The sequence below is a fragment of the Macaca fascicularis genome, chromosome 2, assembly GCF_037993035.2.
Source record: "Macaca fascicularis isolate 582-1 chromosome 2, T2T-MFA8v1.1".
NCBI classification, from domain to species: Eukaryota; Metazoa; Chordata; class Mammalia; order Primates; family Cercopithecidae; genus Macaca; species Macaca fascicularis.
In genome coordinates this window covers 153,321,727-153,348,874 of record NC_088376.1, presented here as the reverse complement: position 1 = coordinate 153,348,874, position 27,148 = coordinate 153,321,727, and the positions used below count along the sequence as shown (strand labels likewise).

Here is a 27,148-nt window from a genome sequence, read left to right as displayed (position 1 = left end):
TCCAGCTACTCAGGAGGCCGAGGCATGAGAATCACTTGAGTCCAGGAGGCAGAGGTTGCAGTGAGCTGAGATTACGCCATTGTACTCCAGCTTGGGTGACAGAACAAAACTCCTCAAAAAAAAAAACAAAACAAAACATCTGGTCAGAAGCTCCATTCTCACTTTCTTTCCTTCCTACAAAATTTTCTGCTTGGAAAGTAGGTCTATAAATCAGGAAATTGATAACAACAATTAATATGTTGGAAAAGTGAACATTTATATATCTCCATTGATGGAGCCCAGCTTCTGGGTAGGCTTTTCTGTATCTTGAGCATACCACTTACCGCTTTGTTTTTGTTCTTAGAAATTACGACTTTGCATGGAGAAAGTTGACCAGAAAGCTCCAGAATACATCAGGATGGCAGCATCATTAAAGTAAGCTATTCATCTATGTTTTTCTAATCCAGTGGTGACTGTTTTCTGGCATCTTAGGTCAGTTCTCCAGTAGCCAAAAATGAAAATCTTAACTTCAACTGTGCTTTTTTTCTGAGACCAGCTGAAGTTGGTTTTTTTCCACTTTTGGCTGTTATGAAGAGAATCACCTTCATGTCTGTCTTTTAGTGGGGTACATGTTACCATCACATGAGCTTGTAAAAAGACAGCCACATTCAGTTGACCTTGGCTATTCTGACTGAGCAGGTTTGGGAAGGGCCTCAGACAATAGGTACTGCTGCTGAGTGCAGCATCTGGACAGAGCAGAGGAAGGGCAGTGGGTCTCATGCTCATGCCTGGGTAGATGCCACTTGAGTGTCACATTGAGGTGTCAGGGCTTAAAGTAGGCATGTCCATTAGAGCAGGGGCTGGCAGACTGCAGCCCATGGGCCAAATGTATCCTGACATCTGCTTTTTTTTTTTGTTTTTGAGACAGAGTCTCACTGGTGACAGGCTGGAGTGCAGTGACGTGATCTTGGCTCACTGCGACCTCCACCTCCCGGGTTCAAGTGATTCTCCTGCCTCAGTCTCTCAAGTAGCTGGGACTACAGGCACACACCACCACGCCCAGCTAATATATATATATATATATATATATATATATATATTTTTTTTTTTTTTTTGGCAGGGGGAGGGATGGAGTCTTGCTGTGTCGCCCAGGCTGGAGTGCAGTGGCGCAATCTGGGCTCACTGCAACCTCCACCTCCTGGATTCAAGCAATTCCCGTGCCTCAGCCTCCCGTGTAGCTGGGATTACAGGCACACGCCAACATGCCCTGCTAATTTTTTTATATTTTTAGTAGAGACGGGGTTTCACCATGTTGGCCAGGATGGTCTTGATCTCTTGACCTCATGATCCACCCACCTCAGCTTCCCAAAGTGCTGGGATTACAGGCGTGAGCCACTGCCCTTGGCCAACATCTGCTTCTTTTTTAAAATCGAGATGTAGTTCATACACTATAAACTTTACCCTTTTAAAGTGTACAGTTCGGTGGTTTTTAGTGTATTCACAAAATTATGCGAACATTACCACTGTCTTCATTCTAAACATTTTCATCACCCCAATAGGAAACCCCATACATTAGCAGCCACTGCCCTTTCCCCATCTCCCTGGACACCACTAATCTATTTCCCGTCTCTATGTATTTGTTTGTTTTTGACATTTCATATAAATAGAATCATAAATATAAAATCTCTCTTGTCTGGCTTCTTTCACAAAGTGTAATGTTTTTAAGATTCATCCATGTTGTTGCATATATCAGTACTTCATTGCATCTGTATGAATGTGTTGTGTGGATACTTGTCACATTTTGTTGATCCATCAGTTGTTGAACATTTGGTATTTTTCCACTTTTGGCTGTTATAAATAATGCTCCTGTAATATTTGTGTACAAGTTTTTATGGTTTTTGTGTAGACATGTTTTCATTTCTCTCGGGTAGGTACCTAGGAGTGGAATTGCTGGGTTTTATGCTAACTATATATTACCATAGAGTAACATTCCATAGAGGAGTTGCTAAATCGTTTTCTAGAATGACTGCACTATTTTGCATTCCCACTAGCAGTGTATGAGGGTTTCACTTTCTTTTTAGCCTTACTAATACTAGTTATTGCCACCTGTTTGCATAAAGTTTTATTGGAACACAGCCATGCCCATGTTTGATTACTGGTTGTAGCTGCTTTTGCACCACCACGACAGAGTTGAATAGCAACAACAGAGACTTTGTGGCCTGCAAAGCTGAAAACATTTATGATTTGGCTCCTTATGGAAAAAATTTGCTGATCCCTGTTTAAGGGCATGGCTTTTTCTGAAGCTTAGTGTTTGTGACCTAGAAGTTGAAGTGCTAACTACTAGAGTCAGATCCCAGTAGTGTTTTCCCAACCTATAGGAAAAGAATTAATTATGGTATCCAGTGTTATTAATTTCAGAGTTTTCTGACTTTGTCTTAAACCTGTGTTGCCTCTCTGCCACATTTAAAGCAATGCATGTAGCAGTAGATTTGCCTTGTTTAAAACAAAACCATGTATGTGTGTGTGTGTGTGTGTGTGTGTGTGTGTGTGTGTGTGTGTGTGTGTATATATATATATATTTTTTTTTTTCTTGAGACCAAGTTTTGTTCTGTCACCTAGGCTGGAATGCAGTGTGCGACCTTGGCTCACTGCAACCTCCGCCTCCTGGTTCAAGCGATTCTCCTGCCTCAGCCTCCTGAGTAGCTGGGATTACAGGCACCCACTATGATGTCTGGCTAATTTTTGTATTTTTAGTAGAGACGGGGTTTCATCGTGTTGGCCAGGCTGGTCTCGAACCTCCTTGGGTACTTTTGAGCGAGAAAAGCCAAGTAGTTTTCTGCTTTTAATGTAACCAACTGATTTAGTAAACCACTTCTAACATCTTGTTAGAGGCAGTGGAATTGTTTAGAGAAAGTAGGCCAGAGTAAATTCAGCCGCATTTGTTTTGGTGATGAGCATAAGGGCTAGTCCTTGGAGGCGTCAACCTGAGTCTGTCCCTATTGTGTCTGCAAATCGAAACGTCACTTCCACTTGATTCATCATTCCAAGAGATGGACACTGCATTATATCCAAAAGTCTGAAATGCCACCTTTAGAGAATTACCTGCCTTTGTGAGGCCTTACACCTTTAGCATCCTTCTACACTATGCTGGCCAGTCTGCACTATGAAACTTAGGTCACGTGTCTCTGTGGTTTCTCCTTAGTGCTGGGGAGACAACCTACAGTCTGGAACATGCCAGTGACCTTCGAGTGGAAGTGCAGAAAGTGTATGAGCTGATAGACGCTTTAAGGTAAGGTCCATTAAGTGGTATCTTGCCCGCTGGTGGAATGGAGAAGATGCTGTTCTAATGAAATGGCGAAAGTAGACCTGCACTCACTCAAACTTCTGGTGATGGGGCAGTGGGTGAGGAGGAGGGCAAGGAAGGGGCCAACTCTGGCATTTAATGCATCTCAGTGACTTTTGTTTCATTAAGGATTTCTAATGTTTGTTATTGTTAAAGAAAGAGGAGCTAGTTATTGACACCTATCATGTGCTAGTCACTGGCTGTTTTCTCTAGAATAGCTCATTTATTCTGAAGTTACCCTGTGAGGTAGGGATTAACATCCTGTGTCAAAGGTGAGGAATCATGTCACAGATAGCAAAAGTTGTGGAGCAAAGATAGAAACTCGGGTTCTTTCTTTGTGTCTGTGCTCAAATCCACAACTGCTTTTTAACTGTGGACTGGCCATTGGGGTTAAATTAGCCCTTTGATTTATGGGAAGTACAGTGACTCAGAGGGAGAATGAGATGAGGCGCTTTTGTCCATCCAGACATACAGCATGGGCTGCGTAGATGCAGGGCCTGGTACAAAGTGAAAATGCATGTCCCCTGTCCCAAAATTATTAAGAATAAAGACACTAACAGCAGAGCATTAAACTAAGCATAGGGCTCTTTGAAGTGCCAGTCCTTTCTAGTTGCATAGGTTGCTCACCTGTGAAGCTGGCTCTGCATGTGTAGTCAGTCCCTCCATGACAGTGTTGTGCGCCCTGTGCTGAGGCCTGTGTACGGCCAAAGGGTAAGAAATGGGCTTTGCCTTCAAGGAAACTTTGATGGAGTCACTTGCCCATCTTTACACACCTTCCTGGCATGAAAGCCTGGCAACTCCAGATGTTATACTTTTCACCCTTGTTTCTGAAGCTGGCAGTGCTCATTATATTCATGTGTTTGTTCCAATTCAGTAAGAAGATCTTAACCTTGGGCTTGAACCAGGATCCTCCACCACATCCAAGCAATTTGCGGCTGCAGAGAATGATCAGATACTCAGCTACACTTTTTGTGCAGGTAAAGCCATCCTGGGTTGGCATAAATGTCATGCTTGGCCTGTCCTGCTCTTTTGCTTCCCCAGAGGCAGATCCATGCCAGTGACTTGTTTACTTCCTATTTATACATTGTATTATTTTTTGAAATTATGAATGCATGATGCCACACTTAGAGAAAAATCTGGATTTCAGAGAAAACTAAAACTACTTTTAATCCTATGTCCCCATTACAATCACTCATTATTCTGGTATGTTTTCTTTTTTCCTATTTGTATTTTTTATATACAGTATTTACAATAGTGCATATTGACTGTATATGCCATTCTTTAACCGTTTTCCTTTAGTTGAGCATTTGATAGACTAATTTTTTGCTGCTGTTAATTGTTGCCATGATAGTAATACTGGTACTTAGTATTTCTTCCTTAGGATAATCTCCTAAGAGACTTCCTGAGCCATCAGCTGGGAGGAAACAGCCGATTAAGGGCAGACTAACCTAAGTGGTTAGGTCTGAATTGTGTCTTTCTACCCGTGAAGGCCCCTTCTGAGAGAGTCACAGTTAACCACCCTTGGGGCTCCCTGACAAAGAGATCTTTTTTTTTTCTTTTTTTTTTTTTAATTAAAACAAAGTGTTTTTTTCTTTTTTTTTCTTTTATTAAGTAGGGACAGGGTCTTACCATGTTGCCCAGGCTGGTCTCAAACTTTTGAGCTCAAGCAGTCTGCCCACCTCGGCCTCCAAAGTGCTGGGATTATAGGCGTGAACCACACTGCCCCCAGCCAACAAAGAGATCTAATAGATGGAGTCCTGTTGGGTTAGTTTTCTGACTTTGTAATACAGAGAAGTAGGTCCTTCCTCACTTTGATTAGTGATTCTATTCAGCAATCATTTATTGAGCGCCTCCTATATACCAGGTAGTGTTTTAGGTGCTGGATGTCCTATAGTGAACAAAAAAGACCAATGTTCCTGTTCTCATTAAGCTTGTGTTCTAAAGAAGGGGAGAGATCACAACCAACTAAAATATCTAGTATATAAGATAGCAAAAGTGCTGTGGAGAAATGTACAACAAGGAAGTGTGGGAGAGAGGACTGGGATTGAGGTTTGCTAATAGGATGGGCAGGGACAAGACCTCATAGAGAAGCTAACATTGGAGCCAGGTGAATAACTGGGATATCTGATGTTGATCATTTCATGAGGAAAATGCAGGCCCATTTGGAGTTGACTCTCACCCAATATAAGAGTGTGCTCCTTTCCGGCTACTGTCAAATGATGTCACTCTCGGAGAATAGAGTGGCTCAGCTTAAGCAAACTCTCATCATGGGGCTTAAGGGTCATTTTTTCTCTCAAAGGGTTTAAGTGTAAAATTGTCTGTCATTCCCTGCAGGAAAAGTTGCTTGGTTTGATGTCACTGCCAACCAAAGAACAGTTTGAGGAACTGAAAAAGAAAAGGAAGGAGGAAATGGAGAGGAAGAGGGCCATGGAGAGACAAGTGAGTGAAGCCAGGGATATGGGGCCCGCTTCCTCCTGTGGCTCTCAAGCACAGAGGCTGCCGTGAGCTCCCAGCTTGTGTGGGGTTGTAGTGAATCAGAACCTCTCTCTCAAATGTGCATATTTCTTCTGTTGTGTTTCAGCCTCACTTTTATCTATGGGAACTAGAATAATTGTTTTTCTCCCCAGGTCCTATTTTTCTTTCAGAGCTTCTGCTGATTCTCTCATGGCTAGAATATCACAGAGATTGACAGTTCTCCCTATGGCAGAAGTTGCAGAGGACCAAGACATTAGGAAGTTCCTTGTAGAACATATTGGTATATGCAATATTAAACAGAAAATTATATGTGTATTTAACGCTGTGTGAGATTCCAGTGTAGATGAGGGGAACAGACCTCAGAGGTTTAAGAAGAGTATATGGCCTGTGAATCTAAGATTGAGAAAATCTGATGCCCTAACTTATTCATTATATTTTATTTTTATTTTTGAAAATCAGGGTCTCCCTTCTGCCCACATATACACAAAAACATGACTTGATTTTAGCAGTTGGATATCTTTGTCCTGAGGTGAGAAATTGGAGTGTCACTGGCACAGGGATAGAGGGACAACAGAGGGTGGGTGACAGTGTGGGCTGCTGCCAGCATGGTGACTATTTCTTCTCTCTGCTTTGCTCTCTCCCCAGGCTGCCCTGGAGTCTCAGCGAAGGCTTGAGGAAAGGCAGAGTGGCCTGGCTTCTAGAGCAGCCAACGGGGAGGTGGCATCTCTCCGCAGGGGCTCTGCCCTCTTGAGAAAGGCTGAGGGCTGGCTCCCGCTGTCAGGAGGTCAGGGGCAGAGTGAGGACTCAGACCCGCTCCTCCAGCAGATCCACAACATCACATCATTCATCAGGCAGGCCAAGGCCGCGGGCCGCACGGATGAAGTGCGCACCCTGCAGGAGAACCTGCGGCAGCTACAGGACGAGTATGACCAGCAGCAGACAGAGAAGGCCATCGAGCTGTCCCGGAGGCAGGCTGAGGAGGAGGACCTGCAGCGGGAACAGCTGCAGATGCTGCGTGAACGGGAGTTGGAACGAGAAAGGGAGCAGTTTCGGGTGGCATCCCTGCACACACGGACTCGGTCCCTGGACTTCCGAGAAATCGGCCCTTTTCAGCTGGAGCCCAGCAGAGAGCCTCGCACCCACCTTGCTTATGCTTTGGATCTAGGCTCTTCCCCAGTTCCAAGCAGCACAGGTCCCAAGACCCCGTCACCTAGCTCAACTCAACAGCCCACCAGAGTGTGGTCTGGGCCCCCAGCCCTTGGCCAGGAGCTCTTAACCCAGAGCAGCATGCCACAGCAACATGAGGGGCCCTCCTTAAACCCCTTTGATGAGGAAGACCTCTCCAGCCCCATGGAAGAGGGCACTACTAGTCCTCCTGCTGCCGGGGTTTCCTTCGACCCTTCAGCCCGCATGCTGAAAGAGTACAATCCTTTCGAGGAAGAGGACGAGGAGGAGGAGGCAGTGGCAGGGAATCCATTCATTCAGCCAGACAGCCCAGCTCCTAACCCCTTCAACGAGGAAGATGAACATCCCCAGCAGAGGCCCTCAAGCCCTCTGGTTCCTGGCAACCCCTTTGAGGAACCCACCTGTACCAACCCCTTTGAGATGGACAGTGACAGTGGGCCGGAGGCTGAGGAGCCCATAGAGGAAGAGCTCCTCCTGCAGCAGATCGATAACATCAAGGCATACATCTTTGATGCCAAGCAGTGTGGCCGCCTAGATGAGGTAGAGGTGCTGACAGAGAACCTGCGGGAGCTGAAGCACACCCTGGCCAAGCAGAAGGGGGGCACTGACTGACTGGCAGTGGAGAGGGCACCTTTGGGCCCAGGGGTCTGGCAGGAGCCAGTGGAGCAGGACAGAGGGCAGGCAGGGTGGATGGGGAAGGTGGCAGGGTGAGAAGTCAGATGCACACAGGTGAGGGGCAGGAATCTGCTGTTTTGTGTTGTGCACTTTGAGGTGTTTCCACTACAGTTGAATAATAGAATAGAAACTAGAACAGGGAGAATCAGCATTTATTTGCTGTTTTTCCTGTTTATTATTACTATCTTTTGTAATTGGAGGTTTACCCCTTTTGAAGGGACTTTACATTTTTACTATCGAGATATAACTAAATGCAGCTCTGTTGGGCCCAGGGCAGAAATGGCTGCTGTGTACCTCTTGGGTCTATTTGCTACTGCCTAGTCTTGGTTCCTTTTGCAGTATTATAGGGCAGCCTTTATAGAGCCCTTCTTTAGCCAAGACAGAGAAGATAGATTCCACTGAGCTATATTCTGCTCTGACAGAAGTCCATCCCTAGTAGGCTTTGAGTTCCATTTCACCTGGGGCCGCCTCTCCCCTGCTCTGCGCTTCCTGTCTGTACAATAGCAGGGGGAAGTGCTGCTATGAAGGGGAGAGTTTAGATCCAGGAGAGCCCAGCACCTCTTTTTAAGGTGGGGTGATGGGAACATTTCACCAGGGTCTATTTTCTCAGTTTAAGTTGTTTTTTGTCTCTTTCGGGAAGTTAAGCTGCCAGTGCAGGGTATCAATGTGAATCTGGTCCTGAGCTTTTTAGAAAATAAGAGTGGTTAACTTTTTGGTTGATACTAGTATTACTTGTGAGAAGAGTTTCCCCACCCTTGTTCTGATGGAACAATTGTCTGTCACTGGAGAAATCTCCCTCCAGAGCTTTGGCAAAGTTACTCTGATCTGGGTCTGTTTAAAAGGCCTGGTCTCTAATTTAGGAATTGGTGATCTGGAAGCTTTTGCAAAACATCACCAGAAGAAGGGAAGCTTCCCAGAGTCAGAAGCTAAATTAATTTCCAAGGCTATTGGATCAGCCGTCTTCCCTTTTGGTTCACTGTGTTCTGACCTGGGGCACTGATGAGATTTTTTTTTTTTTTTTGGAGACAAGAGTCTCACTTTGTTGCCCAGGCTGGAGTGCAGTAGCATGATCTCAGCTCACTGCAACCTCCACCTCCCCAGTTCAAGTGATTCTTGTGTCTCAGCCACCTGAATAGCTGGGATTACAGGTGTGGACCACCACGCCTGGCTAATCTCTCTATTTTTAGTAGAGATGGGGTTTCACCGTTTTGACCAGGCTGGTTTTGAACTCCTGGCCTCAAGTGATCTGCCACCTTGGCCTCCCAAAGTGCTGGGAATACAGGCGTGAGCCACTGTGCCCGCCCTGATGAGATGTTTTATTACCAATGTTAGTATTAAGAAACTGAAATGTTTGAAGAAGCACAACCCAGGATCGTGCTGGTAGCACCCACAGTACTTAACTATTAGTCAATTAAGACCAGAAAGGAAAATTGTTAATTTAGCTCTGGTGCTTTGGTTTACAGGAACATAACCCTTAACTGACATCTGACATCATGATAGCCACATGTGCTCAGCTCCGGGTAGAGTTTCTGCAGTTACTCATCTTAACTAATGAACAATAACTGACCACTGGTCACTTTATGCCCTGTAACTAGCTTTAGGCCATACTTTCACTGGTTACTGGTGTGAGAGCTGAAATTAATTTTGTTACATTCTGGTGAAGATCCCTCTTGATAATGGGAATGTTTGAACTCTCTTGATGAAAAAATAATCTGTATTTGTGTTGATGTTCACATTTCTGTATCACATTTCTTATCCTTTTGGTTGAATGAAAAGGTCTTGTATAGGGTATGGAGACGGGGAGTGGGGACCCTTTGCATTTGGGATCTGTTCACAAACAGCCATTCGAGTGGGTTAACGAATGTCAGCCAGTTACCAGCCCTGCTGGTGGTTATGGGTTGTTTTGAGAAGTTGGCAACCAGGCATCTAAGATGTTGCCTGGTACAGGCCTCTTTTCTTCCCTGAGGCCCATGACATTTCTCTGATACTCCAGAGGGTTTCCCAGATGGCCAGTAGGCTCCTCCCTGCTTAGGCTCTCATTTCTCTGAAAAGAGGATGAACTGAAAAGCAGGTAGTTTCAGAAGCTAATTGCTGCTTTCCATCATAATTATTTTTCTTGTGAGAACATTTCTCTTTTAATTAGCTAGTGATTTTGATTAACACTAATTCACTAAACATACCCCTTCCCTCAAATCACCTCAGGTAACAATCTGTAAGTAACTAAAAGCATTGAGAAACACACAAGAAACATTTTTTAAACCTATTTTTAAAGGCCCGGCTGGGTGCAGTGGCTCATGCCTGTAATCCCAGCACTTTGGGAAGCTGAGGCGGGTGGATCACCTGAGGTCAGGAATTTGAGACCAGCATGGCCAACATGGTGAAACCTCGTCTCTACTAAAAATACAAAAATTAGCTGGGCGTGGTGGCAGACGCCTGTAATCCCAGCTACTCAGGGAGGCTGAGGCACGAGAATCGCTTGAACCTAGGAGGCAGAGGTTGCAGTGAGCCAAGATTGCACCACTGCACTCCAGCCTGGGTGAGAAGAGCAAGACTCCGTCTCACGAAAAACAAACAAAACTGACTCATTGAATATACTAAACCAAACTAAAATCATATTATTTTGATTAAGTTTATCCATGGCTGTATTCTTCTATGAATTCTTCCATTTAATTCTTCCATGATTATCTTCTGTAAATATATACATCACAGGAGTTAGAATTCTCTACCCATCAGCTGCACCATGTCGCAGAATTCATGCAGGCACAAAGTTGGAGTTACAGAGATGGGTTGACAGCAGGGAAAACTTGGCCTATGTATTATAACCACAACTTCAAGTTCTTACCTCATGTGAATATTCACCCTTCCTTTAGTCTTCCAAGGCAAATAGCCCCATCTCATCACCAAATGAGCAAGGTCTTGATACGGCATAGCAGATCTCCCTAAACACAGATCATGAGAAAAGATGGAAGAGACTTAGGGATTCAGGCATCAGATGAAGTTGGCTTTTCCCTTTTATGCCTTGTTTGTATTTCCCCCTGTCTAATACACTAAGGATACTTACTCATTGTACTTGCAGCTCAATATGTCTTTGCTGTTCAGATACTAAAATGTATCTCTGAGTCATTGTGAGCTGTGCAGTAGGTTGGACATCGTCATAGTTGGTGATGGGACTCAAAATGAAAAGGTGGTCTCTTTACCAGGTCACAGACTGTAGCAGATTGTGCTTGTTATCTGACAATGACTGTCACTTTGAGGGTCGTTGATTTGCATGCACTATTCTGGGGCCTTGTATTGGAGCCTTTTTTAAAAAAAATAAAATCTGAGATAGAGGTTGGGGGTGTGTGTGTCTGTGTGCATGTGTGTTACAAGTGAGAATCATCAGATGACATCTCTTTTCTTGATGACAACCATCTGAGTATCAGAATAGTTCCAGCACCTGTGTTGTCTGGTTAAGGCCTCTGGAAAAAATGAAGGTTACTGGGCTCTGAACAGGGGATAGATACGGGTTCCAGTTCTGCCCTTACTCCCAGTTATTCCTTCATTTAAAACTGGTTAAATGAACAGTTTTACACAGTATAGTGCAGATCCCTTAATGATCCTATCATCCCTGTTTCACACTGGAAGAAACTGAGGCTCAGAGATTGAGGAACCTTGTGACTGCCATCTGTGCCAGTCACCACCCCTGCATGACCACATTTCCCTCCATCGGCTCTACCAGCATGCCTGTGAGGTAGTTAGTTACTCAGCTGTTCTTCTGACCCTAGATGCAGAAAAGTTAAGAGAGATTAGCCTGGCTTAGGCCACACAGCCAGTCAGTGGTGGAATGAGGGTTTAAATCCAGATCTGCCTGGCTGGCTTTGCCCTCAGTAACAAGTAGCTGGGTCAGGTGGTGGTTTGGTGGTGGTGGGTGCTCAACCATTGTGTCAAGCTCAAAGAGGGCAGAAAAGGGCAATGGGGAATGAAGTTGGGTGCTGCTGAGCTGGTTTCTGATAGTGACTTTACCTGAGTCTGTGAAACATCTCCTTAGGGCCTATGTAGATTCTTAAACCAGGAGGGTGTAATATTTAGTGCTCACTATAGGCTAGACTGAGTGCTAAGTATTATGCATGGCTTACCTCAGTCTTCCCAACAACCCATTTACAGATGCGGAAATAAGTGAGTGGTGAAGTTAAGCGTGCTTAGGGTTGCACTGCTGGGTTTCCAGCCTAGGTCTGTCTGACTGCAAAACCCAAGCGGCCCTAGATTGTGTTGTATGTGGACACCCATGTTTCTAACGTGGAATGGGGTGTTTCATCCCTAGTAACTGCCTCCAGTGGACTTTTAAGATGAAAAACTTGTGTGTAACTCTTCAGGAAGCCTAGTGTAGTTGTAAAAATACTTCAGAAAGCACTTCTGGTTTTGGCTCAGATACATAGAGTTTGAAAGTTATCCTATCCTTACCACAAGAAAAAGCTGGGCAAACCAAATCAATGGCCTTTCTTGGTCCCATTAGAGAGCTGAGTGTGCAAGTCAAACTGCCATCCCAAAATCTGGAGAGAGGTGAGTCCAGAAAGTCAGCAAGATCTGATTGGAGCAGAAGCCATGGGAGCCATAGCTAGTAGGAAAACTTAAATGGTAATTTTGAGGAACTGCTGGAGGTTGAGTGTGGACTAGCATGGGAGTGAGCAACTCCCTCACCCCCAACGCCTTCCTGGGTTTTACTCGACTTGGTTCTCTTGGTGAAGAACTGAGAAAGACCCTCTGGTGGCTCTGGCGGGAAAGGGAGAATCATCTTTGTAACCAGAGCCTTCTCCATAACAAAGCTTATTCCCCAGAGGAAAGCACTTTTTCACAGAGCCTTATCCCATCTGGAGGAGGGCATTTCTCCCATTCCAGCCCCCTCTAGCCTTCCTGGGTCAGGTAAGGGGGTACAAAGGGGAATTAAGAAACACTTGTGAGCCAGTGCGGTGGCTGACACCTGTAATTCCAGCACTTTGGGAGGCCGAGGTGGGCAGATTGCTTGAGCCCAGGAGTTGAAGACCAGTCTGGGCAATATAGCGAAACTTCATCTTTACAAAAAATACAAAAATTAACCAGGCATTGTGGCACGTGCCATAGTCCAAGCTACTCGGGACTGAGGTGGGAGAATTGCTTGAGCCTGGGAAGTAGAGGCTGCAGTGAGCTGTGATTGCACCACTGTACTGCACTCCAGCCTGGGTGATAGAACAAGACACTGCCTCAAAAAAAAAAAAAAAAAAAAAAAAGAAAAAACCTTGTATAGGTCACAGCCCAAGGACACAAGCCCACTAAAATGCTGAGATTTAATCATAAGATTATAGAATGCTTCACCTCCCCCATGTTTTTCCACCATATCAACAGGACTCCAGGATAGTAACAGTGAGTTACAGCTGGAAGAGCTGCAAGACATGGACTCTCTCAGGAGGAATATCCAGGGAAGCCCAAAGGCAAGAGGAGATAAACACAAAGACACTAGAGGAACTGGAAGCTTCTGACACCTACAGCTATGGCAAACATTAAACACAGCTCTCAACTCTGAGTCAGATTAACATAAGTTCTCATTCTAGAGGCTTATTTACCCCAGTTCTTATGGCCCAATAGAGTGGATATTCTACTTTGAACAAAAAAAATTATAAGCATGCTAAAAGGCAAGGAAAAAAAATAAACCCAATAATCAGATGAAACAGCAAACATCAGAACCACACTCACATGTTGGAATTATCAGACAAGAAATTTAAAATGTGGTCTGTTAAGGGGTCTAATGGTAAAAGTAAACAACATACAAGAACAGATGGGTAATGTAAACAGAGATAAGAAAACTAAGAATCATGCCGGATGCAGTGGTTCACACCTATAATCCCAGCACTTTGGGAGACTGAGGCAGGCAGATCACTTGAGGTCAGGAGTTTGAGACCAGCCAGGCTAACATGGTGAAACCCTGTCTCTACTAAAAATACAAAAATTAGACTGGGCACAGTGGCTCATGCCTGTAATCACAGCACTTTGGGAGAGGCCAAGGCGGGTGGATCACCTGAGGTCAGGAGTTCAAGACCAGCCTGGCCAACATGGTAAAACCCCGTCTCTACTAGAAATACAAAAATTAGCTGGGTGTGTTGGTGGGCAGCTGTAATCTCAGTTACTCAGGAGGCTGAGGCAGGAGAATCACTTGAGCCCGGGAGGCAGAGGTTGCAGTGAGCCAAGATGGAGCCATTGCACTCCAGCCTGGGTGACAGCGAGACTTTGTCTCAAAAAAAAAAAAAAAAAAAAACAAAGCCAGGCATGGTGGTACGCACCTAGAGTCCCAGCTAAGAGGCAGAGGTAGGAGAATTGCTTGAGCCCAGGAGGTAGAGGTTGCAGTGAGCAGAGATTGCGCCATTGCACTCCAGCCTGGGCAACAGAGTGAGACTTTGTCTCAAAACAAACAAACAAACAAACAAACACCCTAAGAATCAAAAGGAAGTGCTAGAAGTTAAAACCTTAAATGAAAAATGCCTTAATGGGCTTATCAGTAGGCTGTCCACAGCCAAAGATTCAATGAATTTGAAGATAGGTCAACAGAAACTTCTCCAGTAAACTGCAAAGAGAACCCTAATCCCCCTGCCAGAACATTCAAGAACTATGAGGCAATTGCAGAAGACATAAAATGCATTTAAGTTGAATACTAGAAAGAGAAAAGAGTGAAGAAAAAATACCTGAAGCAATAAATGGCTAAGAACTTTACAAAATTAATGAGACACGAAATCACAGATCCAGGAAGCTCAGAGAACTCCAAGCAGGACAAATACAAAACATCTACAGCTCTGCATTACCTTATTCTAACCCGGTAAACCAAACACCAAGAGAAAATTGTGAAAGAAGAAGCTAAAGGAAAAAGCCATCATACCAATAAACATAATTACAGCTAATTACTTGTTTGAAACCATGCAAGCAAAAAAAGAGTGGAGTGAAGTATTTAAATTGTTGAAAGAAAAACACCAGGATTGGGCACGGTGGCTCACGCCAGTAATCCCAGCACTTTGGGAAGCTGAGACGGGCGAATCATCTGAGGACAGGAGTTCGAGACCAGCCTGACCAACATGGAGAAACCCCGTCTCTACTGAAAATATAAAATTAGCTGGGTGTAGTGGCGCATGCCTGTAATTCCAGCTACTCAGGAGGCTGAGGCAGGAGAATCGCTTGAACCTAGGAGGCGGAGGTTGCAGTGAGCCAAGATAGCACCATTGCACTCCAGCCAGGAAGGAAGGGAGGGAGGGAAAGGAAAAACACTAACCTAGAATTCTAAATCTGGCAAAATTACTCTTCAAAAGAGAAGGAGAAATAACTTTCAGATCAAGAGTACTTCAGAAATGCACCTTTTTTTTTTTTTTTTTTTTGAGACGGAGTCTTGCTCTGTCACCCAGGCTAGAGTGCAGTGGCGCGATCTTGGTTCACTGCAATCCCCGCTTCCCGGGTTCAAGCGATCCTCCCACCTCAGCCTTCTGAGTAGCTGGGACCACAGGCGCTGCCACTATACCCGGCTTTTTTTTGTATTTTCGGTAGACATGGGGTTTCGCCGTATTGGGCAGGCTAGTCTCGAATTCCTGACCTCAAGCACTCTTCCCGCCTCGGCCTCCCCAAAGGCTGGGTTTACAGGCAGGAGCCACCGCGCCTGGCCCTAGAAATGCATGTCACCCATAGTTTGTTTGTAAGAAAATTGAGGTCCTGAGTTGTTAAGTGGCTGAACTTAGGAAGCAATTGATCCCAAACCATTTTTTTTTTCTTTTGCTAAGAAGTTTAAGTCAATGTCAGAAAGTGCAGTTTGAACTCTTCATGTTAAAGCTGGAGATGTTCAGGGAGAAAAATGGACTTTAGGTTCAATAGAATGTTATCAGCTGATTTGATATCCAAACTCAGTTTTCCTGATTATTTCTTATTGCAATGTCTGACATTTAGCCTATGTAAAAATATTTTCCCGTTAGTGGATGGGGAAATTACTAACTTACAGGACGCGAAAACCTAAATCTTCCAAGCGGAAGGAGTCCTAAAGCGAAGATGCACACGCCGGGTCTCGCCGCGCCAGGTCGAAGGCCGCCTACGAGTCCCAGGGTGCTCCGCGGCGTGCACTGCCCTCCGGGATGCGTCTCCTGTGCGTCTGCGCGGGAGGTGGAACCTGGCTCTGGGGAGAAGCGGCGTGAGATCCGCGCCGGGTGCTAGCTAGTCCTTTTCGTCGCTGTTCGGCGCGCGCAGTGGGGTCGGCCCCGCCACCGTCGCCGCCATGCCCATGAAAGGCCGCTTCCCCATCCGCCGCACCCTGCAATATCTGAGCCAGGGAAACGTGGTGTTCAAGGAGTCCGTGAAGGTCATGACAGTGAATTACAACACGCACGGGGAGCTGGGCGAGGGCGCCAGGTCAGTCGCAGCCCCGGCCGCCGTAACCTGCTACTCGTGCCAGCCTGCTGGTAACGTGAGGTCCCTAGTCGCGCTGGGCGCCCGCTCAGCCCCGGGGCGGGCCCCCCAGGTCGGCGCTGTTACCCCCATTTTACAGAGGTCGAGACTGAGGCGGACGGCGGGGCCCCCGCCAGGCCGGCTGCAGTCGTGACGAGGTTTGCGGGGCGGAGGACAAGAACCCCCCTCCTAGATCTCCTTCCTCCGGCGCGGTGGGCGAGGCTGACCCGAGGGAGGCCACCGGTTCCCTTGGCCCCTGTGGCCAGCAAGGCAAGCGCTGGGGAGGGGCAGCCGCAGATCCTTTCGGGGTGACGGGAATGACACCCCTGCCCCAGGACGAATCTGAGAATAAAATGAGAGAAATAACAGCTGCGAACACTGATCATGTCTCGCACAGTTCTGAATGCTTCTCGCGCTTTCTCTCTTCTGATGCCTACAGAAACCCCAGCTTACCACTCTAAGGCTGGGGAAGTGCACAGAGAGGTTAAATAACTTGCGGCTCCCCGAGACACCATGGCAGCCAGTGAGCAGTGAGCCGGGCTGTGTGGCCAGGAGTAAGTGAAAGCGCTTCCTTCGGGACTCAAGGTTTGGAAGTAATTAATTATGTCAGCTGTGCAGCAGCAGGCCCTACCCCGACTAGAGGGAACTATAGGGGACGCCTAGGATGTCTTTCAGCTTGGAACAGAGCAGGGACTTATTGAATGGCAGTTGGCAAGTGAAAGGTTTGGATTGACCCTGAGGCCGCGTGCCTTAGGCTCTGCAGGTATGAAGTCTACATTTATTGAGTACCCTCTGAGTGCTAGGCTGTGTGCTGTGTGCTGGGAGTTCAGCAGTGATGGAGGAGACGGCCTTAGCCCGCAGAAACTTTGGGACTGGGTGTATGTTGGATCAAAATGAGGCGTGGAGCACTCCCTGTGGGGCATGGTCCCCTTGGTGACGGACCTTCACTGCATGGCCCTTCAGGAGAGCCGGAAGCCACTTCCTAGCCATTTGCTCTGCGCAGGTGAATCTGAGAACTTGGACCTGCTTGCCTGGAATCAGCTGGCTTGATGGCTTCCTGGAAGACTTGGTCTTGGTCTTAGGGTGAATGGGCACCCAGACACTCCTTCATAACCTACTGCACGACTGTGCACACCTCTGTCCCAGGGCAACTGCCAGGCAGATAATGGGAAGGGGTGGGGGTCTCGATGCGGCCCACAGCGAGCTGGAGAGCACTTGCCCTATCCGGAGGGCCCTTCACTGTTTGGCACTGTGGGCTCCGTGGAGAATTTCTGATTTGTCAAGAAGCTGAAATCCAGATTTTTATGTAAATCTCTGGCTTTTAAATGGTCAGCCAATCAAAATAAGCCTGTGAGCCTCTTACATTCTCAAATATTTTAATATTCTCTAGGTAAATGGGATATAAAGAACCATTTGCTGTTTCTTTGTTCCTGGTGGTAGGGACTGGCCTGTGCCACCTGTGCCCTCTGTGATCTTGTGCCCATGGGTTGGAGTCTGTCTGCCTTGCTCTGGCTAGCCGCACTCCTCCCCCAATCCCCAGCCCTTGTTTGTTCATGTGCCCTCAGCATTTCAGCTGCCCCACTGGGACCTACCTGCATCCCAGGTGCCTGCGACCGGTACGGCCAGTCTTTGGGTACCTGCTGGGGGGAGTGGGCAGGTGCCTTATTTAGTATCTGAGGGCCAAGTCCCTACTCACCCCTGCCAGGTGTTCTACCCTTAAGAAGTGGCCCCAAGCCTCAGGGTGAATTTGATGGTGACAGAACAGTGTGATGGAAGGCCACACTAACAGCCCAGTTAGACCTGGGTCAGTTTACTTAACTTCTGACCTCAGTTTCCTTACTAATTGTAAAATCCCACCTTCTGGGGTTGGAGAGTCAGGTGCCTAGCAAAGTGTCTGGCATATACAGCAGGTGCCCAACTTAAGGTTCCTGCCACTATTTACTTTCCTCCTGTGTTTCAGCAAGAACCATTTTAAGATCTCTGTTGCATTTCTGTCCTAGTAGTTTAAAGTATGGGACTGTCTCACCTGGCTGTGTCCTGGTGTATTTGTAAAAAGTTCTGTGACGCTGGGATACTCTGCAGTGGGGTGGGAACTGATCAGAGGCTTCCTACGCCCCGGAAGGTAAATTCAGCCTTTGAGCTCCCAGGCCTGTGTGCTGTGGGGGTCTCCAAGGCCTCCATTCCTCCACTAGAGGCAGCAGTTTTCAAGGCTTGACTATTTAATTTGAGTCTTATACCCATATAGTTAATAACATCCTCAGAGAGCCACTTTTTTGTTTGTTTGTTTGAGATAGGACCTTGCTCTGTCGCCTAGGCTGGAATGTGGTGCAATCACAGCTCACTGGCTCACTGCAACCTCAAACTTCTAGGCTTAAGCGATCCTCCTTCATCAGCCTCCCAAGTAGTTGGGACCACCGGCATGTACCACTATGCCCAGCTAATTTTTTATTATTTTTTTTATAGAGACAGGGTCTCCCTATGTTGCCCAGGCTGGTATCAAACTCCTGAGCTCAAGCAGTCTTCCTGCCTGGGCTTCCCAAAGTGCTGGGATTACAGGTGTGAGCCACTGCACCTGGCTGAGAGCTACTTGTTGATTTTTTGCTTTAGGCCTTATCTGTGGACTTGTCACTATGGAACGTCTCTCACCACCATTGCTACTTCTCACCCCCAAAACCTCCATACTCTTCCACCCACTCCTCCCAGTATCATTATTCCAAATTTTGTATAGGATGATATTCAGCATTCAGATTAATATTACTTTGTAAATGCTATACACAGTTGAGCCAAATAGAATACTATGATTATGCTTTTTTTTTTTTCGCAAGGCCTTTTGTTTTCTCTGGAGTATAAATCTGTGTTTAAATCTTCTAAGTTTAAAGGTGTTCCTCCACTCCTGAATTGTAAAACTGTTCCCCCATGTGTAAATACATTGGTCTCATTATTTAAAAATTGTGGTATAACCTAGATACGGTGCACACCTGTAAGTATACTACAGCTCCATGAACTGCCACTCATGTTTATACCTTGTCTTCACCACACAAATCACGACGTAGTACCTTTCCTGGTTTCATTTTCAGTGGTGCTTTGGCATTGGTGTTAAGTTAGCTTGCGGTGCAGGTTGGGATACAGATTTCTTTCCCCTCAAATGCCTGCCCAGGGGTCCCCATGCCATTCAGGGAATCTTCTAAGAGGATCCCTGCGAGTTGTTTTTCACAGCCTTTTTGGGTCCTCTGAGAATCTGATGAAAACACTGGACTTTCTCCCTAGAAAAATACCCATGCATAAAATTTTAGGCTAAAAACTGTTTCATAGGTTTCATTTCTTCCCTTTTGCAGGAAATTTGTGTTTTTCAACATACCTCAGATTCAATACAAAAACCCTTGGGTGCAGATCATGATGTTTAAGAACATGACGCCGTCACCCTTCCTGCGATTCTACTTAGGTGAGTGGGGCCCTCGCCATGGTCCAGGGGCCGTCCAGACATTCCTGGAGAGACTGCATCCTTCCTGCGGGAGTGTCAGGACGAGCTGCAGCGCGCGCTGTCATGCTGTGTCTGTGCCTCGTGGCACCTTTGGCTTCCCCATACCTAGGCACTCAGCAGCCACTGAGATCTGGACTCCTTTCCCTCTCCAGCCTCATCTCTTATCCTCTGCCTCACACCATGGGGGTAATTGTTCCAAAGTTCCTTGTCACACCAGACTGTGATGCCTTTGCCCAAGCTTGTTTCTGGCCTGAAATCCCCTTTCTACCTGCGTTTGCTTATTTAACTGAAAAAAAAAAAAATTCCTTCAGGGCTCAGTATGGGCACCACTTCTAGGAAGCCTTCCCTGCATCCGAGAGTGACCTCCCATATGCCCCCAGAAGCCCTCTGTCTTAGTGCTGTGTGTGTCCTCTCAGGACTGTGTGCACTTACACGATGCTGTTCATGTTTGGATCAGGCACTAAGTGATGTTTATTCCATTAAGTTTGGCTCCATGCTGGAAAACCAGGAGGGCAGCTGTTCTGGCCCAGCTCTCAGACACTTTGATCCTGAGCAAGTAATAGACCCATTTTAAAATCTGTCAGCTGAAGGCAAAATGTCTGCCATACATGGCTGTGAGAATCAAATGAAGTGTAGGTTGGGAAATGCTTCAGGAAACAAAATGACCATGTTTTTTCATTCATTCAACAAATATGTAACACATGTTCCCTAGGACCAGGTGCTGGTCCGGAGGCTGGGATTATATCCAGCAGAGGGAGACAGAGAATGAACAAGTAATTTTAACAAAAGATTAGGGCCAGGCGTGGTGGCTCACACCTGTAATCCCATCACTTTGGGAGGCTTGAGGAGGGTGGATCACGAGGTCAGGAGATCGAGACCATCCTGGCTAACACGGTGAAACCCTGTCTCTACTAAAAAAAAACAATTAGCCAGGTGTGGTGGCAGGTGCCTGTAGTCCCAGCTGCTCGGGAGGCTGAGGCAGGAGAATGGCTTGAACCTGGGAGGCGGAGCTTACAGTGAGCTGAGATCGTGCCCCACTGCACTCCAGCCTGGGCGGTAGAGCGAGACTCCGTCTCAAAAAAAAAAAAAATTAGTGCTGTGGACCTGGCGGTGCAGTGGCTCACCCCTGCAATCCCAGCACTTTGGGAGGCTGAAGCAGGTGGATCTCGAGCTCAGGAGTTCAAGACCAATATGGGCCACATGGTGAAACCCCATCTCTACAAAAAAATATTTAGCTGGTGTGGTGGCATATGCCTGTGGTCCCAGCTACCTGGGGGGGCTGAGGCAGGAGGATTGCTTGAGCCTGGGAGGCAGAGGTTGCAGTGAGCCAAGATTGCACCACTGCATGCCAGCCTGGGCAACAGAGTGAGACCTTGTCTTAAAAAAAAAAAAAAAAGAAAAAAGATTAGTGCTGTGAGAAACAGGACAAACAGGCAAGGTTAGAAGGGTGGCCCTGTGGCAGTTTGTGCATGTGAGCTTTGCTTATGTTTTTAAAACCAACTTTATTGAGGTGTAATTTACCTCAGTGTGCTGGTAGTGGCACACCTAAGTAGCACGTGCACCTGGATGGGTACTGGCCATTGTTATATACCTGTACACTTATGTACGTGCCCCAAGATGCAGAATGCCCCAGGACTGCAGGAAGTTCCTTAGTGCCACTTTCTAGTTAATTTCCCTTCCACCAGAGGCAACCCGTTATCCCTTCTGTCACTATAGATGCATTTTGTTTTAGAATATCATGTAACTAGAATCTCACAGTATGTGTTCCCTTGTGCCTGGTGTCTTTTACTCATGTTTTGAGATTCACCCAGGTTACATGTTTCGTGGTTTTTCCTGTTTCTGGCTGGGTGGTATTCCATTCTGTGAATGTACCACAGCGTGTCCACTCGCCTGTTGATGACTCTTTAGGTTTTTGTAAGATGCCGAGAGAGTTAGAAGTATGACATTTATGAGAGAGAAGACCTTGAAAGAAACCGGGAGAGTGAGGAGGCCAGGCAGGGAAGGTCGCCAGAACCACAGATGAGGACGCAGCTGTGGGAGTGTTGGCCAGCGCAGTGGGACATTCTAGCCTTGTGTTGGGTACTGAAGGCCAGACCCTAGGCCCTGGCCAGGAAGAGTACGGGCTGCCCAAGTGCTGCGCAGATCCCAGCAGTACTCCACAGGGCTCTCAGCTCAGCGGCTCCTCCTGGGAGGTCCTTGCTTGAAGGGAGGTTTGAGCGGCGGCCTCCTGGCTGCCAAGAAGAAAGCTACAGTAAAGGTGCGTGTAGGCTGCGCAGGTCTCTGGACAGAGGCATTCAGGCCTCCTGGGGATATACCTGAGTGCAACTGCCGGGTCACAGAGCAGCTGTGTATTGAAGGTTCTCAGGCACTGCCTTTCCAAAGCAATTGTGCCGTGTTGCACTCCAGTCACAGGGTGGAGTTCCAGCAGCTGCACATCCTCGCTCACGCTAGTATTGTTGTATTAATGTCCCAGGGCTACTGTAACAATTAACCACCAACTTGGTGGCTTCACACAAATGTATGATCTTGCAGATCTGTGGGTTAGAAGTCCAGCATGGGCTGGAATCAGTGTCAGCAGAGCCTTCCTTTCTGGAGGCTTGAGGTGAACCCACGTCCTTGCGTTTCTTAGACTCCAGTGCCTGTCCACATTCTTTGGCTTGTGGCCTCATTCTACCATCTTCAAAGCCAGCAACCTTGCATATGCAGCCGTCCCTCCATCCTTCCACCTCCCTCTGACCACAGGTCAGGTGCTGCAGTTGTAAGGACACATGGGGTTAACCTGGGCCCGTTGGATGATCCAGGATCCTCTCCCCAACTCAAGGCCCTTAACTTGAATCACATCTGCAGAGTCCCTTTTGCTGTGTAAGGTTCTGGGGGTTAGGATGTGGACATCTCTGGGGACCATTATTCTGCCCATCAAATTGTCTTTTCAAGTTTAGCCATTCCGTTGGGTGTATATCTCATTGGAGTTTTAATTTGCATTTCCCCCAAGTTTCTTTTCCTGCGCTTATTGACCATTCAGATATTTATTTTGTAAAGAGTCTGTTTGAATCTTTTTTCCATTAAAAAAAAAAAAAACGGGGCCGGGCGCGGTGGCTCAAGCCTGTAATCCCAGCACTTTGGGAGGCCGAGGTGGGCGGATCATGAGGTCAGGAGATCGAGACCATCCTGGCGGTGAAAGCCCGTCTCTACTAAAAAATACAAAAAACTAGCCGGGCGAGGTGGCGGGCGCCTGTAGTCCCAGCTACTCGGGAGGCTGAGGCAGGAGAATGGCGTAAAGCCGGGAGGCGGAGCTTGCAGTGAGCTGAGATCCAGCCACTGCACTCCAGCCTGGGTGACAGAGCGAGACTCCGTCTCAAAAAAAAAAAAAAAAAAAAACGGCGGGGGGCCACTTTCTTATCAAGTTATGTGTTCTGGGGTGCATTTCCTTTGTCGGAGATAATGTCTCATGACTGTTTTCTCTGTTTGTGGCCTGCTTTTCATTTTCTTAGTGGTGTCTTTTGAAGAGCAGAAATTTTAATTTTGATGAATTCAGTTTATCATTAAAAAAAATTTTTTTTAAAGACGGAGTCTTACTGTTGCCGAGGTTGAGTGCAGGTGTGTTCTATCCTAAATTCACTTTTTTCCAGTAGTTTTTATTTTCTAGATTCCTTAGGATTTTCTACATGCACTGTAATAATGTCATCTGCAAATAAAGACAGTTATACTTCTTTTCCAATCTTTTTTGTTTTGTCTTAACTCACTGGCTAAAGTGCAGTAATATTTTGCATTTCTACTCGCAACGTATGAGAGTTCCAGTTACTCTGCATCCTCAGTAGCACTTGGTATTGTCTGTGCTTTTACAATTTTAGCTATTTGCATATCTTGTTGTGGTTTTAATTTGCATTTTCCTAGTGACTAACTGAGATCTCATCATTTCGTGTGCTTATTGTTAGCCCTTTAAAAATGTTTAGTTACATGTTTATTCAGCGATGTGGTTTGGATCTGTGTCCCCACCCAAATCTCATGTTCAGTTATAATTCCCAATATTGAGGTGGGGTGTGATGGGCCTGGTCCGGTCACCATGGGGGTGGTGTCTCATGAATGGTTTAGCACCATCCCCTTTAGTACTGTGGTTGTGATAGTGAGTTCTCTTGAGATCTGGCTGTTTAAAAGTGTGTGGCACCTCCCCCTTCTCTCTCTTGCTCCTGCTCCCACCATGTGAGACTCTTGCTCCCCCTTTGCCTTCTGCCATGATTGGAAGCTTCCTGAGGCCTCCCCAGAAGCAGAAGCTGCTGTGCTTCCTGTACATCCTGCAGAACCATGAACCAATGAAGCCTCTTTTCTCTATAAACTGCTCAATCTCAGGCATTTCTTTATAGCAATGTGAGAGAATGAACTAATACATTAAGATATTTCGCCCATTTTATTAGTTGGATTGTCTGAGTTGTAAGATTTTTTTTTAATATATTCTGGATATAAGTCCTTTATCAGATATACACATATTTTCTCCCAGACTGTGGGTTATGGTGTCTTCTGAACTGTAAAAGTTTTTAATTTTGATTTTTCAATTTATAGAGTTTTTTTTTTTCTTTTATGGATTATGTTTTTTAATGTCATCTCCAAAATATATTTGCCTAGGTAAGGTCATGACAATTTTCTCCTGTGTTCTCTTCTAGAAGTTTTATAAACGTTTGAGCACTTACATTTAGGTCCCGAATCCATTTTGAGTTTTAATTTTTTTTTCTGAGGTGGAGTCTGGCTCTGTTGCCCAGGCTGGAGTGCAGTGGCACGATCTCAGCTCACTGCAACCTCTGCCTCCAGGGTTCAAGCGATTCTCCTGCCTCAGCCTCCTGGAGTTTTACTTTTTAAAATTTTAATGTTGTGGGTAAAAGTCTAAATTCACTTATTAGCATATAGATAGCCAGTTGTCCCAGTGCCATTTGTTGAAGAGATTATCTTTCTTCATTGAATTATCTTGGTATCTTTGCTGAAAATCATTTGACCTTATAAATAAGGGTTTATTTCTGGACTCAGTTTTGTTCCATTACAGCGTATGTCTATTCTTTTTTTTTTTTTCGAGACAGAGTCTCGCACTGTCACCCAGGCTGGAGTGCAGTGGTGTGATCTCCGCCCAGTGCAACCTCCACCTCCTGGGTTCAAGCAATTCTCCTGCCTCCCGCTATTTTTTTTTGTGTTTTTAGTAGAGACAGGGTTTCACTACGTTGGTCAGGCTGGTCTTGAACTCCTGACCTCATGATCCGCCCGCCCCAGCCTTCCAAAGTGCTGGAATTATAGGCTTGAACCACAGCGCCCAGCCATATTCTTATATTAGTACCACGCTGTCTCGATTATAGTAATTTCAATTTATTGTAAATTTGAAATTGGAAAGTAAACGTTCTCCCATTTTCTCGTTTTTCAGAATTGTTTTGGCTCTTTTGGGTCCTTTGCATTTCCATATGAATTTTAGGCTTACCTTCTAAGTTTCTACAAAAACACCTCTTGGGATTTTGATAGGGATTGATTGAATCTATGTACATCAGTTTGGGGAGAATTGCCGTCTTAAGAATATTGGGTCTTTCTATCCATAAACATGGAATGTCTTTCTATTAAAATAGCATGCTTTTTTACATATCTAAAGCTTATGCTTGCTCGGGTCTAAAGAAAAATGGAAAAAGGAAGGGTAGTATTATGTATTATGTAAACAAATATATCTATTTTATTATTAAACTGTTTCTGCCACTAAAATCAAGTCCCAAATTACAACTTTCTGAGGCTGAGTGTGCTGTGAGTTCTGTTTCTCTTCTGCCCTGTGCTTTCCGTTTCCAGATTCTGGGGAGCAGGTCCTGGTGGATGTGGAGACCAAGAGCAATAAGGAGATCATGGAGCACATCAGAAAAATCTTGGGGAAGAATGAGTGAGTTGTTTGGTTTGACCTGGAAGGAGCAAACTTCTCAGCCCAGAGAATTTGAGGAAGAAAGGGGTGTGTGGGAAGGGTGTTGAGAGGTAAGATTCTCTGACAGTGAACTCCAGACACTACAAGAGCTGGGGCTGTAGAATCAGTTCTTTCTGATGTTGCTGTTCACCAGATCACGAAACCTCTGTAAGCTTTATCTCCCTTGGCTGTACAGTGTTGAGAAGTACCTCTCTCCCTTTTGCAGGGGACGGGAAGCTGAAATGCAGCTGACTTGTGGCCCTGTGCAGCTAACCCTTCTCTCCTGGGAATCTCAGCTTGGAGCTAGTAGATATCTAGCCCCAGAGCTCCTGGTGACAGGTCTTTCTTTCCATGAATGAGAGGAGACAGAAAGGGAGGGAAGCCGACGAAGTCTGTCTTTGAGAAACCACACAGAGGTCTTTTCAGGCTCCTTTATCCTATGATTGATTGTCAGCGCTGTGGGCCCCACCTGTGGCAGCAGATAGGCTGACCACACTGCGTAGGCTTGCTCCTGTGGTCTGAGGGGACAACAGCAGGCCTTCCTGCAGTCCTGTCCTCAGGGGCCAGCAGGGAGAGAGGGATAGGCTTTGGCAGTGAGGATCAGGTTAGAAGGCAGGAGATCCAGGTGTCCCTGGTGGATGGTGGGGCTGTCTCAGCTGAGAAACTGCCCTGTGCCTGCCACTCAGTCGCCAATGCTTGGTTGCCATCTGTGCACTTTGGCAGGGAAACCCTCAGGGAAGAGGAGGAGAAGAAAAAGGAGCTCTCTCACCCAGCCAACTTCGGCCCTCGAAAGTACTGCCTGCGGGAGTGCATCTGTGAAGTGGAAGGGCAGGTGCCCTGCCCCAGCGTGGTGCCATTACCCAAGGAGATGAGGGGGAAGTACAAAGCCATTCTGAAAGCCAGTGCCCAGGACTAAGGCCCATGGTCACTGTGGGCTGGGGTAATGGTGTCTGACCAGTGGGAATATTGGAATGGGATTACTCTGGCCCAGGGAAGCCCCTGGTTCTGTCCCTGGAGACTCTGGAAATCCTTTTGCATTAAAAGGACTTGACACACCTGTGTAAAAGGACATGGGAGAGGAGGGTCTGAAGCTGAGCTCTAAATGAATATCCCTGCTCCACTGGTCAATAAAACGCTTCCTAACAGCAGCTTGGTGTGTATCTGGTCCTAGTCAAGAGGAAGGCCTGTGTAGTAGAAAGGCTTTGAGCCTGGGAGGTTAAGGCCACAGCCTGTTGACACCTGTTTTGGTCCTGTGACGCTTTACTGGTCTCCACTGGCTTTGAATCTTCCTCTGGGCCCTACTCTGGAGAACATCAGGGTTGCTGTGGTTGAGTCTGGCTAGCACTGTCTGTGGCTGGCAGTGTGGACACCCCTCCATTCAGTTCCTTGGGTATTTTTCAGAAATCCAAAGGCAACCCTTTGTGCACCGCTCACTTTTGTAAGTATAATTGATGACCCTTGCCTGCTGGGGAGCCTAGCCATGGGCCAGAGATGGAAGAGCCCCAGTGGCTGACAGGCCAGCCTCACCCAGGCACGTACCTGCTGACCAGTACCTGCTGACTGCCAGCCTGTGGCCCAGCCACTGTGTGCATTAGCAGGGAGGTTTGTAGGCCTTGGAGGAAAGGAGGAGACACCACCTGGTGGCCACATCGGGGCCTGCTAGGGGGATGGTGTC

The 27,148-nt window shown here is 46.5% G+C and overlaps 2 protein-coding genes and 1 long non-coding RNA gene across 33 annotated transcripts in view; 2 read left to right on the top strand and 1 right to left on the bottom strand.

Moving 5' to 3' along the window:
• The window catches only part of RBSN (rabenosyn, RAB effector), a 28,640-nt gene extending 17,653 nt beyond the window's left edge, over positions 1–10,987 (top strand). For 28 of the 29 annotated variants that reach the window (XM_074033088.1, XM_045385682.2, XM_074033085.1 and 25 more), the window contains 5 exons: positions 344–414; positions 3,182–3,268; positions 4,197–4,299; positions 5,657–5,761; positions 6,443–10,987. In XM_074033088.1, coding sequence (XP_073889189.1) covers positions 344–414; positions 3,182–3,268; positions 4,197–4,299; positions 5,657–5,761; positions 6,443–7,594 — 1,518 coding nt within the window. In that variant the 3' untranslated portion in view covers positions 7,595–10,987. Of the gene's footprint in view, positions 1–343; positions 415–3,181; positions 3,269–4,196; positions 4,300–5,656; positions 5,762–6,256; positions 6,327–6,442 lie in introns of all 29 variants that reach the window. The other variant, XM_074033093.1, reaches the window with a different exon arrangement.
• Positions 10,323–13,927, bottom strand: LOC141409710 (uncharacterized). Its single transcript, XR_012431530.1, has 2 exons — positions 10,719–13,927; positions 10,323–10,596 (listed from the first exon to the last, which is right to left on the bottom strand). It is a non-coding gene; the product is annotated as an uncharacterized lncRNA (long non-coding RNA).
• A 1,862-nt stretch (positions 13,928–15,789) lies between these two features.
• Positions 15,790–26,621, top strand: MRPS25 (mitochondrial ribosomal protein S25). Of its 3 annotated transcripts, XM_074033098.1 has the most exons (5): positions 15,790–16,348; positions 16,518–16,632; positions 19,414–19,520; positions 25,368–25,455; positions 26,197–26,621. In XM_074033098.1, exons 3-5 carry the CDS (start codon positions 19,472–19,474, stop codon positions 26,387–26,389), a joined length of 330 nt encoding a protein of 109 aa, XP_073889199.1. In that variant the 5' UTR covers positions 15,790–16,348; positions 16,518–16,632; positions 19,414–19,471; the 3' UTR covers positions 26,390–26,621. The 3 variants fall into 3 exon arrangements, with proteins under 3 accessions (XP_073889199.1, XP_005571752.1, XP_073889200.1); XM_005571695.4 differs by lacking the exon at positions 16,518–16,632 and having other exon boundaries at positions 15,790–16,042; XM_074033099.1 differs by lacking the exon at positions 16,518–16,632.
• The last annotated feature ends 527 nt before the right edge of the window (positions 26,622–27,148 follow it).

Coding starts and splice junctions, on each gene's coding strand:
- MRPS25 (XM_005571695.4), top strand. CDS start 15,909: ATGCCCATGAAAGGCCGCTTCCCCATCCGCCGCACCCTGCAATATCTG. Junction 16,043..19,413: donor GAGCTGGGCGAGGGCGCCAG/GTCAGTCGCAGC, acceptor TCCCTTTTGCAG/GAAATTTGTGTTTTTCAACA. Junction 19,521..25,367: donor CTTCCTGCGATTCTACTTAG/GTGAGTGGGGCC, acceptor TTCCGTTTCCAG/ATTCTGGGGAGCAGGTCCTG.